Source organism: Podarcis erhardii (assembly GCF_964252035.2).
Source record: "Podarcis erhardii genome assembly, chromosome: 13".
NCBI classification, from domain to species: domain Eukaryota; kingdom Metazoa; phylum Chordata; class Lepidosauria; order Squamata; family Lacertidae; genus Podarcis; species Podarcis erhardii.
Genome location: NC_138502.1, coordinates 45,148,349 through 45,161,394, shown reverse-complemented (window position 1 = coordinate 45,161,394; position 13,046 = coordinate 45,148,349). Strand labels below are relative to the sequence as shown.

General features: G+C 45.7%; 1 protein-coding gene across 1 annotated transcript; it reads left to right on the top strand.

The window, feature by feature from the left end:
- Window positions 1–420: 420 nt before the first annotated feature.
- Window positions 421–12,190, top strand: LOC309327197 (uncharacterized protein). The gene is made up of 8 exons (XM_081836360.1): window positions 421–531; window positions 4,126–4,175; window positions 5,119–5,217; window positions 6,223–6,499; window positions 7,420–7,566; window positions 7,726–7,855; window positions 9,347–9,539; window positions 11,894–12,190. The coding sequence occupies exons 1-7, from the start codon at window positions 495–497 to the stop codon at window positions 9,513–9,515; spliced, it is 909 nt and encodes a 302-aa protein (XP_081692486.1). The 5' UTR covers window positions 421–494; the 3' UTR covers window positions 9,516–9,539; window positions 11,894–12,190.
- The last annotated feature ends 856 nt before the right edge of the window (window positions 12,191–13,046 follow it).

Below are 13,046 nucleotides of genomic sequence, written 5' to 3'. Positions count from 1 at the left end.
TTTGGGGTTTTCATCAGCTGTATGCCATAATCATCGCAATTATAACAAATAAAGGCTTGACATATCTCACTTTGCATGCCATGAGTCTATCTCATATATTAGCTTCACCTTTTAAGTTGAATTACTGAAATAAATGAACTTTTCCACGATATTCTAATTTTCCGAGTTTCACCTGTATTTTGTAGCATACCATTTGTAACATACCAAACACATGTTTAAATCCGAACTCTCTCAAAACTAAATCTCACCTACTCCTTTAAATACTATCAGGAGGAGAATTTTTGACTTTTGTCATTGGGTGGTGTCTCTTCTAGCCTGAGGAAACATGGAGGAGGAAAGAGGCTGGGCCATTTTGTTTCCGTGGCATCAGATTGCTTTGGAACGTGCTAAGAGCTCCAATACCTCATAAAGGGTGAACATTCTTCTGCCTCTCCAGAAAGAGTCCAGCCTTATACTCTTGGCCTAGCAAAGCCCGGTCAAGCAATACCACCACAATGCCAGAACAGCAGCAGTCAAGACCCCAGCTCAGAGGTAACGTCTCTTTCTCTTCCTTAGGGTGCGAGGGCTGGCTAGCAACAAGGTGCTGAAATGTCCCCAAAGCCCTCTTAGCTATAGTGTAAAGTCACTGCTGGTGACTCTCCATCGCCATACGCTCTACCACAACCTCTTTGTGGTGTCAAAGCTCACCTGGCCATAGAAGACGTGCAAGTGTTTGGCCCAGGAGGAATTCTGAAAGGGCTTTTCAGTTGAGGGTAGTAGACACCAAGAAGGGACGCGGGTGGCACTGTGGTCTAAACCACTGAGCCTCTTGGGCTTGCTGATCAGAAGGTTGGCGGTTCGAATCCCCACACCAGAATGAGCTCCTGTTGCTCGGTCCCTGCTCCTGCGGCAGGAAGGTAAACGGCGTGTCCGTGTGCTCTGGTTTCCATAAGTTGTTCCATTGTGCCAGAAGCAGTTTAGTCAGGCTGAAAGCGAGATGAGCGCTGCAACTCCATAGTCGCCTTTGATTGGACTTAATCATCCAGGGGGGCTTTACCTTTACCTTTACCTTAGTAAGGTAAAGGTAAAGGGACCCCTGACCATTAGATCCAGTCGTGACCAACTCTGGGGTTGCGGCGTTCATCACGCTTTATTGGCTGAGGGAGCCGGTGTACAGCTTCCCGGTCATGTGGCCAGCATAACTAAGCCACTTCTGGCGAACCAGAGCAACGCACGGACACGCCGTTTACCTTCCCGCCGGAGTGGTACCTATTTATCTACTTGCACTTTTACATGCTTTCAAACTGCCAGGTTGGCACGAGCAGGGACCGAGCAACTGGAGCTCACCCTGTCACGGGGATTCGAACCACCGACCTTCTGATCGGCAAGCCCTAGGCTCTGTGGTTTAACCCACAGCGCCACCCGCATCCCATACCTTTACCTTAGTAGACACCACTCTTACCACTAACATTCCTCTCCAAGTGATCCTCCTTGTCTCCCACAGAGCATTTCCTGTCAGAGGCAGGGTGAGTGCCGCCCCCACGACACCCACGGGGCATAGCACACAAGCCCTCCACCGTCCTGAGAAAAACCCCTTAATCCTGATTTTATTTTATTCTTTGATAGATTTACAGAAAGGAAAACACATACCAATAAATTAATTTTAAAAAGGCACAAGATTAGACATGGACACACACAACATTTATTATTATTTAAATCAAGACTCTTTGCGCTGTGATCCACTCCTCCTATCTTCCTGCCCAGGGAACAGTAGCATTTTTATAATGCATATGCATTCAAGGTTTTTTCCCCTTTTAAAAAATAAATTTATTTAATTTTCAAATTTTCAAATTTTCAAATTTTCAAATTTTCAAATTTACAAACAACCATCAAGCAACCAAAATGAAAAGAAAATTCCATAGATTCCCATGGACTTTCCTCCTCTCCTTTGTGGGTCCTTATGTTATCTTTTCTTTTCTCCTGCATCTTTTCTGTTGATCCAATTCTATTAAATCTCCTTTAAACCACAGTCCAACATTCAACTACAAATGTTGTTCCGGTCCTACTAATAATTTTAATTGCTTACAATGATTTTTAAGATAAATTATATATTTCTCCCATTCCTTATTAAATTTTTAGTCTTCCCAATTTCTGACGCTTCCGGTCATTTTTGCCATTTCTGCATAGCCCATCAGTTTGACCTGCCATTCTTCTCTGGTAGGGACTGTGTCTTCTTTCCATCTCTGGGCTCATAATATCTGGGCATGTGCATATGCATTTCAGATCACATTGTGTGAACGTAGATTAAAAACCTTTCATTGGAAACCTTGTGCGCACAGAGGAAACAGGACTGCAAAGGCGGCCTCAATTGCTCTCCTATTTGTGGTAATCTGGGGCCATTCCCACCATCTCTCCCATACACCATTCCCAAGGGTCTTCCAGCCCTCAGGAGCAAATTTTCCTGGAGCCCATAGGGACGCTACGGTTGTTTCTCTGTGTGTTTTAACTTGAAGAAGAAGAAGAGTTTGGATTTGATATCCTGCCTTTCACTCCCTTTAAGGAGTCTCAAAGCAGTTAACATTCTCCTTTCCCTTCCTCCCCCACAACAAACACTCTGTGAGGTGAGTGGGGCTGAGAGACTTCAGAGAAGTGTGACTGGCCCAAGGTCACCCAGCAGCTGCATGTGGAGGACAGGAGACTCGAACCCGGTTCTCCAGATTACGAGGCTACCGCTCTTAACCACTACACCACACTGGCTCTCACACTTGGAGCGAGGCTTCCCTCTTCCATTACATTTTCACTTCTAGCAGGCTTCTGTCTGTTGATCAGAAAGAAGTGAGATCTGAGAGATCTCATTGGCTCCCAGTACGTTTCCGAGCACAATTCAAAGTGTTGGTGCTGACCTTTAAAGCCCTAAAAGGCCTTGGTCCAGTATACCTGAAGGAGCATCTCTACCACCATCATTCAGCCCGGACACTGAGGTCCAACTCTGAGGGCCTTCTGGAGGTTCCCTCATTGCGAGAAGCCAGGTTACAGGGAACCAGACAGAGGGCCTTCTCGGTAGTGGCGCCCGCCCTGTGGAACGCCCTCCCGGCAGATGTGAAGGAAATAAGCAGCTATCTTCTCTTTAAAAGACATCTGAAGGCAGCCCTGTTTAGGGAAGTTTTTAATATGTAATGCTGTATTGTTTTTAACACTTGATTGGAAGCCGCCCAGAGTGGCTGGGGAAACATAGCCAGATGGGCAGGGTATAAATAAATAATAATAATAATTATTATTATTATTATTATTATTATTATTATTATTATTATTATTTATCAGGGGAAAAGGGGAAATTCAGCAGCAAAGGGGAAGTTTTCCCCACCACTCTTATACTTGAGAGCTTATGAGAGCTTATACTTGCCCAAGAGCCAGGGCCATCTTAAGCATATCCGGCGCTGTGGTACAAAGCTCCCTCTGGCACACCCCCCCCCCCCCGTTTCCCAGAGTTTTTTAGGGAGGACAGCACTGCTGACGGGATTGGAGGAGGTGGGCAGCGGCTGGAGGGCGGCTCCTCCGGCGGGGAATAGGCGGAGACTGGACGTGATGCCTCCTGGCTCAGCTGGCCACTTTGTGTCACGGTGGCCACAGCAGATGGAGGCTCCGGGAGTGGCACTGCTTTGGCACGGCATGCAGTGGCGTAGCGTGCGTTGTCAGCACCCGGGGCAAGGCAAGTAATTGGCGCCCCTAACCCGTGGATTTGCGCCCCCTAACCCGTGGATTTGCGCCCCCTAACCCTAACCCCCAGATGTTCCGCCCGGTGCGGCCGGCCCCCCCTGCACCCCCACGCTACGCCACTGACGGCATGGCAGAGGCGGGCGAGGGCGGCGAGCTGATGCTGGGAGGTGCCACGTCCAACCTCTGCCTCTTCCCTGGCGCCCTTCAGAACTTGGTGCCCTGGTGCCCCGTGCCACTAGCCTCTATGGGTATGACACCCCTGCCAAGAGCTCTCATCTAATCTGACAGCGGCTAAAGAAAGCGCACATTCCAACATCAGCCCTGCAAAGTTCTGCAAGCCATCACCGGGCACATTTTGAACTGTAGTAAGTCATACAACAGGGGGTGGAAATGCCTTAATGTCTCCGTTGCCGTTTTTCTTTGTTCCAGAGAACCAGTGCAACATGACAGACATAATGCAAAGAATCGCCCTGTCCAAGGTAAGACATAAATTGGTGTTTTTAGACCGTGGCGCCAAGGTTGAAGGTTCAATCCCCATACGGGACAGGTGCATATTCCTGCATTGCAGGGCGTGATTCTTCCAAATCTATGATTCTGTGATGCTAAAACAGGCCAAATTTTCAAAACCTACTTTAGAGAGATTGAAGGTAAAACGCTTGCTAGGCATATTTAAAACAGGGAATCACTCTCCTGGGTTGTTTCTACCCAATTTGCAATGGTGCTGCAGATGTGGGGAGGCTCAGTCACGTTTTCCCCCATGTGCAAAAAATGACACCCCACTTCACCCCCTACATTTCACCAAAATTGCTGTTTTCGTCCACTTGTTGCATTGCACACTCCTGTACATCGCACCCTGCTTTTGATTATAGGAGGTAGGATAATGCAATGCTATATTAGGGGGGATAGGGGGGAATACTAAGTGGGAAATGGCTCAGTAATCTTATGCTGTTTGTTTACACTAGGGACCCCATTTGTTTGACACCCTTGCTTTAGAAACAGACAGCGGAAAATAGGGAAAATGCAAAATCCGTCACTTGTGTCTCAGGAATCTTTAGCACAAGCTTACCTGGCTTAAAATAATCAGGGAAATCGAGTGGTTTGGAATATGTGGCTTTCCCTTTCTATAGACTTGGACTGACATGGCTGCTGCTGTTACAAGCGTCGCTCTTTTTCTCCATGGCTGCTCCTCCCATACCAGTCTAGGCATGTGGGAAAAGGCTTCTTTTACCCTGGTGGTTTACCTTCCTTGCAAACCTTCCTTCCTATTCTCTCTTTGCAAAGGGAAAAGGGGGGAAATTTCTGTGTCATGGAAGAACTTACAACCTCTCTCCATTCTGCTGCTGCTTTAGTGAGCAAACCCGACAATGGAAACCATAATAATTTGAATGATCACTTTCTCCTCCATTCTCCCCCAATGCTCAGCCACCTGTGAACAAGGATATGTACAACACCTTGTACACTAAGGACTACATACACTATGAGGACTATCACTACCAGGTGCCGACAATGGATGCCTCACAGGTACGCAACGTTCTTCTCAACCGTTTTCACGAGAAGGTCTTTTCTGACTTGATCCCAGAATGTCCCGCTTCTCCTTAGGACGTCCCTATTTTCATCAGAGAAATGTTGGAGGGTATGGAGTTATGTGACCCCCGGGCCAAGGAGATATGTAACTATACAAACTTTGGAAGACATCTGAAGGCAGCTCTGGCTAAGGGAGCTGGGCATGTTTAGCCTGGAGAAAAGGAGGTTAAGGGGTGATATGATAGCCATGTTCAAATATATAAAAGGATGTCACATAGAGGAGGGAGAAAGGTTGTTTTCTGCTGCTCCAGAGAAGCGGACACGGAGCAATGGTTCCAAACTACAAGAAAGAAGATTCCACCTAAACATTAGGAAGAACTTCCTGACAGTAAGAGCTATTTGACAGTGGGATTTGCTGCCAAGGAGTGTGGTGGAGTCTCCTTCTTTGGAGGTCTTTAAGCAGAGGCTTGACAACCATATGTCAGGAGTGCTCTGATGGTGTTTCCTACTTGGCAGGGGGTTGGACTCGATGGCCCTTGTGGTCTCTTCCAACTCTATGATTCTATGATTCTATGATTCTGTACCCGGTTTACGAACAGTCCTGTTTACGAACTATTCGGTTTACGAACTCCACAAAACCAGAAGTAGTGTCCCGGTTTGTGAACTTTACCTCAGTCTACGAATGGAATCCGAAAGGTGGCAAGGGCACCGGCGGTGGGAGGCCTCATTAGGGAAAGCACGCCTTGGTTTAAGAACAGATTTGGTTTAAGAACAGACTTCAGGAACAGATTAAGTTCCTAAACCAAGGAACAGGGAAGCTTTTTAATGTTTTGTTATGTTTTTATATGTGTTGAAGCCACCCAGAGTGGCTGCAGCAATCCAGTCGGATAGGGCATGCCTATTTTCCTCAGAGAAATGGTGGACACTGAGCATTGTGTTTGCAGGAAGTTTCTAATGAATCTTTCCAGCCAGATCCACATCTTGTGTGAATTGTTTGTACAGATGCTGAAACTGGAAGCCCAGCTGAAGGCCAAGGAGTTCCATACACCTGTTGAGCCTGAACCTGTGAAATATGTTGAAGCAGCTGGCTGCCAAGAAGTTCGACCACCTTATCCTATGGACCTGGGCCGGAGGCTGACCACAAGCCAAGCGGCTCCACCACCATTTCAGCAGGTCCAAGAAGATCCGCAGGTTTGCCACCTTCTTCCCAAGCAAAGCGCAGTACAGAAGATGGAGGCGGAGAGACTAGCTCAGCAGGCAGATGCATGTATTCCGCCAGGTAAAGAGTCCTGAAGTTCTTTGCCGTGTGAGTCTTAAAAACTTAAGGAGATCACTGCGAGATCCAGCCAAAGCCACATCTAAACCAACATTCTGTTCCCACAGTGGCCAGCAAGCATGACCTGAGCACTGTAGCATGCATTCTCACATTCGTGATCTCCAGCGACTGCCTGTAATACTGGAGGCAATATCATTATGTATTATATTATTCATTTCATTTCTATACCGCTTCCTATTTTTAAGGAAAACCTTTTTAAATTAAAAAAATAATTTTAATTGTTAAGTGGGGGGGAAATCAACACAATTTGTTTCGCCATTTATAGCCTCCATAAATTTGTCTAATTCTGTTTTCAACCTGTCCAAGTTGGTAGTTGACTACATCTTATACAGTGGTACCTCGGGTTACAAACACCCCGGGTTACAAACACCTTGGGTTACAAACACCTTGGGTTACAGACTCCGCTAACACGAAAGTAGTACCTCGGGTTAAGAACTTTGCCTCAGGATGAGAACGGAAATCGTGTGGCAGTGGCGCGGCGGCAGCGGGAGGCCCCATTATCTAAAGTGGTACCTCAGGTTAAGAACGGTTTGAGGTTAAGAATGGACCTCTGGAACGAATTAGTACATAACCAGAGGTACCACTGTATTTTGATTATCCAACCCAAAGGGCAGATATTCTTTCCATTCTTTACCCACTCAGCTTTTGCAAGTAAGGGACCCAACACTGTTAGCAAACCTTTCCTAGCATTTATTTTTTAAAAAGAGAAAGCTGTGATTGTTTTCCCATCACCCAGCAAAACCTACAATAGCCTCTTAGCACAGGTCATTGTTGTAGTAGCGAATGAGTGAAGTAGGGCATGAGTGAAGAACAACTAATTTTGCAGTGCCCGTCTTACAAATGTGGACTTGCCCCTTCTCCAGATCAAGTACCATCTCCTTGCATCTGCCCAGAACAGGGCCAGAATTGGAGCGACTATCAACAGTTTCTCTTGGAAACGCAGCGAGCTACTCAAATGCAACTTCGTGAAATTAAGAAATCACATGTGGGATCTACTGTGTTTCAGCCAGGTCAGTTGAGTTAAATTAAACACACACAACCTGCTTGAGGATATTTTGGTAAATATTCGCAAAGAAATACAGGATGATGTATAGTACTCTCACTGACAGCAGAAGACATACAAACTGTGCCAACTTCACTTGGTAGCTGAATATTCTCTCTTTTCGTAGAAGTTTATCCCAGGACCGAACCAAGTACTTACCAAAGAGATTATGTACCCTGGCCCAGACTCCGAAGTGGATTTTGTAGTGCAAATAGGAATTTCTCCAATCTTGTCTTTGATGATGGCTACTACACTGAGTAAGAGTCTTTGCAAATACTTTATTGGTGTGGTGGTGGAGACTAAGGGAAGCTACAGAACAGTAACATTTACACTCATACATTACATTACGGGTCTCAGGATCCGTTCAATGCAAAGTCTCTTCTGTTGGCAGTCTGCGTGTTCAAAGGAGATGGACAATTACAGTGGTGCCCCGCAAGACGAACGCCTTGCAAGACGGAAAACCCGCTAGACGAAAGGGTTTTCCGTTTTGGAGGCGCTTCGCAAACGAATTTCTCTATGGGCTTGCTTCGCAAGACGAAATGTCTTGCGAGTTCCTGAGGGTTCCCCCCCTTCCCCCCTTTTCCTAAGCCGCTAAGCCGCTTATCAGCTGATCCGCTAAAAGCCGCTAAACCGCTAATAGCACTAATCCGCTAAGCTGTCAATGGGCTTGCTTCGCAAGACGAAAAAACCGCTATACGAAGAGCCTCACGGAACGGATTCTTTTCGTCTTGCGAGGCACTACTGTATAAGATGTACAGTGGTACCTCGGTTTTCGAGTGTCTCAGAAACCGAATGTTTTGCCAAAAACCTGGAAGTAAATGCTTCCATTTTCAAACGTGCCTCAGAAGTCAAACGGCTTCCTCTGCGTGTTTTTCAATTTTTTCAATGGAACTTGCAGCCAGCCCTTTAGGCCTCGGTTTTCGAATGTTTTGGAAGTCAAATGGTCTTCCGGAATGGATTACGTTTGAGAACCAAGGTACCACTGTCCTTTACAATGCAGTAAATTCTTCAAACCATAATGAATGCTGGGTGTTTGTTCTTCCAAGCTCAAATCATTGCACCCACAAGGGCTTACACCAGGGGTCAGCAAACTTTATCAGCAGGGGGCCGGTCCACTGTCCCTCAGACCTTGTGGGGGGTTGGACTATATTTTGAAAAAAGAAAAAATGAACGGATTCCTATGCCCCACAAATAACCCAGAGATGCATTTTAAATAAAAGGACACATTCTACTCATGTAAAATCACGCTGATTCCTGGACTGTCCGTGGGCCAGATTTAGAAGGTGATTGGGCCGGATCCAGCCCCCGGGCCTTAGTTTGCCTACCATAGCTTTCAACCTTTCCCTTTTCTTGTGAGGAATTTAAGGGAATTTCCCTTTAAAAAAGGGAAAGATTGACATCTATGTTGCCTACCCTTGGCTTACTCCGTATTTCTGAAAGAGGCGTTCTCAGCACCGTGTTGCCAGACTCCGTCTGAACTAGTCCATCAATTTAGCCTTAAAACTCCACCAAAAGGCTGCAGAAATTAAATAGCCCACTTCCAGAAGTTACTGGTGCTGGAGCCATTTTCTTCATGCAGTGGGATTCCCATGAGCAACAGTGCAACTGAGCAGAAGGCTACAAAGTTATCTGACGTAGCCACATGGCTTCTAAAGTTAAGAGGGTACACTCACCCACCCCGGATTCTCCATTTTATCCTGCCATGACTCTCCTTCGCTCTTTCTCTCTCCTCCCTCCCTCCAATACAGGAACCCCTGGGTATCTGAATACATGGACAACTACAATATTTTCTTGAAGAAGCTGAACTGGAAGAATCGGAACCCTGTGTCATCTTTCTGCTCAGCAGTCAAGCCCGTAACCAATTTCTGTCACCGGATGCCCTCTCAAACACCAATAGCAGTGAACACAGCACCTTGAAAGTGTACAGCAATAGTTATTATGGTATGTTCTAAATTGGACCCTGTGGTATCAGGGTTGCCATTGACAACAGTAATTGAAGGTGGGGGTCCAGTCCATGGTGTGTGGATTTGGCTGTTGGCTCTACTTACAATAGAGGGCACACACTTGCATAAAATTCTCATGTTCTTTGTGTCTTGTGCAAATTTGTGTCCTCTTTTGCAAGCAGTCTGAAGGACTACCTCCCCACCCAGTCCCGAATTTACGTACTGTATAAGCTAAACAAGCTATAGCTTAGGGCCCCCAAGCCCCACTCTCTTGGGGGCCCCCAACAAAATTTTGAAGGGGAAAAAACTGGATGTATATTTTCAAAATACAGTGGTGCCCCGCAAGACGAATGCCTCGCAAGACGGAAAACCCGCTAGACGAAAGGGTTTTCCGTTTTGGAGGTGCTTCGCAAAACGAATTTCCTATGGGCTTGCTTCGCCGGAGCGGTACCTATTTATCTACTTGCACTTTGAGGTGCTTTTAAACTGCTAGGTGGGCAGGAGCAGGGACCGAGCAACAGGAGCTCATCCCGTTGAAGGATTCGAACCACTGACCTTCTGATCAGCAAACTTAGGGCCTCATCAAACCTAAATCTGGCCCTGCCCCACCCCCAACTAATCAGTGGCCACATCCAAGTAATAAAACATCAGACAGACAGTGTGCCACCAGGTGAAGTTTTTTCTAGAATTATTTCCATATGAGAAAAAGGCTAATGTGTCAAATTTCTGCCTGTTTAAAGACACAATATCCCTGCTTTCTCTCTGTGCCAATCCTAAATCACATAAAGAATTCCAGAAGTGGTAAAACAGTTGTGATATTGTAGATCATGGGTGGGAAACCCTTTTTTGGCTCTGCAGGTTGGGAAGGCTATCCACCTGTCAGTCATCTGGCACCACAATAATGTGACTGGGTGCTTTGAAGTCCCGAAGTCAGAGCTTCAAATCACCACACACAGCCCAGTTCGCCCTATACGAACTGAAATGCAGCTAGCCTTTGAAATCCGCCTGTCTCCAAATTTTGCAATGCAGTTCTCCAAACAATAACATGTGGAAAAAAATCTGTGAAACTGCATCTAAAAATGAACATATCAGTGAAAGTAACATGCAAAATATGGCACTTAAGGCTGGAAAAATTAGAAACAGAAAGAAACAGGGGTGGACAAATCTATCCATCTCTGCTCCCAAGTGAAACTTGCATAGGAGCATTTTGTAGTGAAACGTTCACAGAAGGTATGAGGATTTCTTATCTGGAAATGATCCAGCTGTACTAAAATCATTTAAACTATTGCTGGGTCAAAAGAAATCTCAGCAGTTCTTGACACTTCAGTCTTTGGGTTTGATTGTGAGGAGATACAGCAAGCAGATTCTTTTATATTTAAGCATGTAAGCCTTATGGGACGCGGGTGGCGCTGTGGGTTAAACCACAGAGCTTAGGACTTGCCGATCAGAAGGTCAGCGGTTCTAATCCCCGCGACGGGGTGAGCTCCCGTTGCTCGGTCCCTGCTCCTGCCAACCTAGCAGTTCGAAAGCGCCTCAAAAGTGCAAGTAGATAAATAGGTACTGCTCCGGCGGGAAGGTAAACGGCGTTTCCGTGCGCTGCTCTGGTTCGCCAGAAGCGGCTTAGTCATGCTGGCCACATGACCCGGAAGCTGTACACCAGCTCCCTCGGCCAGTAAATCGAGATGAGCGTCACAACCCCAGAGTCGGCCACGACTGGACCTGATGGTCAGGGGTCTCTTTACCTTTACCTTTACCTCTATTTACCTTGCTGGTCTATTCCACATGCTAAAGTGACACAGAAGGAGATGGATTCATCAATCCCTGGCTCTATTTAGTTAGCACAAATTTGTTGAATACAGTGGTGCCTCGCAAGACGAAATTAATCCGTTCCACGAGTCTCTTCATCTTGCGGTTTTTTCGTCTTGCGAAGCACGGCTATTAACGGCTTAGCGGCTATTAACGGCTTAGCGGCTTTAAGAAAAAGGAAACCAACTCGCAAGAACTCGCAAGACGTTTCATCTTGCGAAGCAAGCCCATAGGGAAATTCGTCTTGCGGAACGACTCAAAAAATGGAAAACTCTTTCGTCTTGTGCGTTTTTCGTCTTGCGAGGCATTCGTCTTGCGAGGTACCACTGTATTGTATTGAAGCCCTCTATGCCAGTGATGTCACATCTTGTGGCAGTGGGTTCCATAAGTTAATTATGTAATAGGAGAAGAACTCCCTCTCTTTCCTGCATAGAGCTCTGCATTTATTCCCATTATGAAAGTTATTGTTTTAGCTTCTGGAACTATCCATCCCTGAAATGCACCCTAGATATATTTATTTTATTTTTTCTTTCTTTCTGGTTCTAGTTCTGCAAGCAACACAGGATACCAGCTATGGACATTTGGACACAGGACCTTGGAGGCCTGAAGACCTGTTAGATACCAGAGACAGTTGTTTATATTTAGTGTATTTTTACATTTGTGTATATCATAGCAGGGATATGATATACCTGCTTACCAAAGTAAAACCAGAGCCCTAATTTGAACGGTGTATTGAAATGGACAGTACCACTGTGCAATGCATGTATCTTAGAATCAATAATCAAAGATAGAATTGTTCAGGTCACTGTGCCTTTTAAATAAACAACAAATGGACAAAACAAACTGGGGTGGCTTGCTGCACTCATTTTGCCTAAGACTGTGTTTGGCCACCTGAATGATTCTTCGTGGCTGGCTTGGGGTTTTTTAAAATGAAATTGTTCTGTCCTTATTTCTAGCTGTAAGTCACCTTGAGTCCTGGTCAAGGGAAAAGGTGGGGTAATAATAATAATAATAATAATAATAATAATAATAATGATAGCCCCCCCCCCCATTTAGCATGCTTCTAGGAGTTCTCTGAACCTTGCATGTTGGACTCTCAAAATCCATTTGGAATAAGCATCCTGAGCAGTTTTGAGAATTGATTCAGGTAGGTAGCTGTGTTGGTCTGACGCAGTCGAAATACAGTGGTACCTCGCAAGACGAATGCCACGTAAGACGAAAAACTCACAAAACGAAAGAGTCTTTCGTTTTTTGAGTTGCTCCGCAAGATGGATTTCCCTATGGGCTTGCTTCGCAAGACGGAAACGTCTTGCAAGTTTGTTTCCTTTGTCTTGCAAGTTTGTTTCCTTTTTCTTAAAACCGTGCATTCACTTCGAGGAGCAACTCATAGCACGCGGTGTGGTAGCCTTTTTTGAGGTTTTTGAAGACTTTGGTGATTTTTGAAGCTTTTCCAAAGACCGTGCTTCGCAAGACGAAAAAATCGCAAGACGAAAAAACTCGCGGAACGAATTAATTTCGTCTTGCAAGGCACCACTGTATATAAGAAAATTGTCCAGTAGCACCTTAGAGACCAACTAAGTTTGTTCTTGGTATAAGTGCATGCACATGAAAGCTTATACCAAGAACAAACTTAGTTTGTCTCTAAGGTGCTAAAGGTAAAGGTAAAGGGACCCCTGACCATTAGGTCAGTCGCAGATGA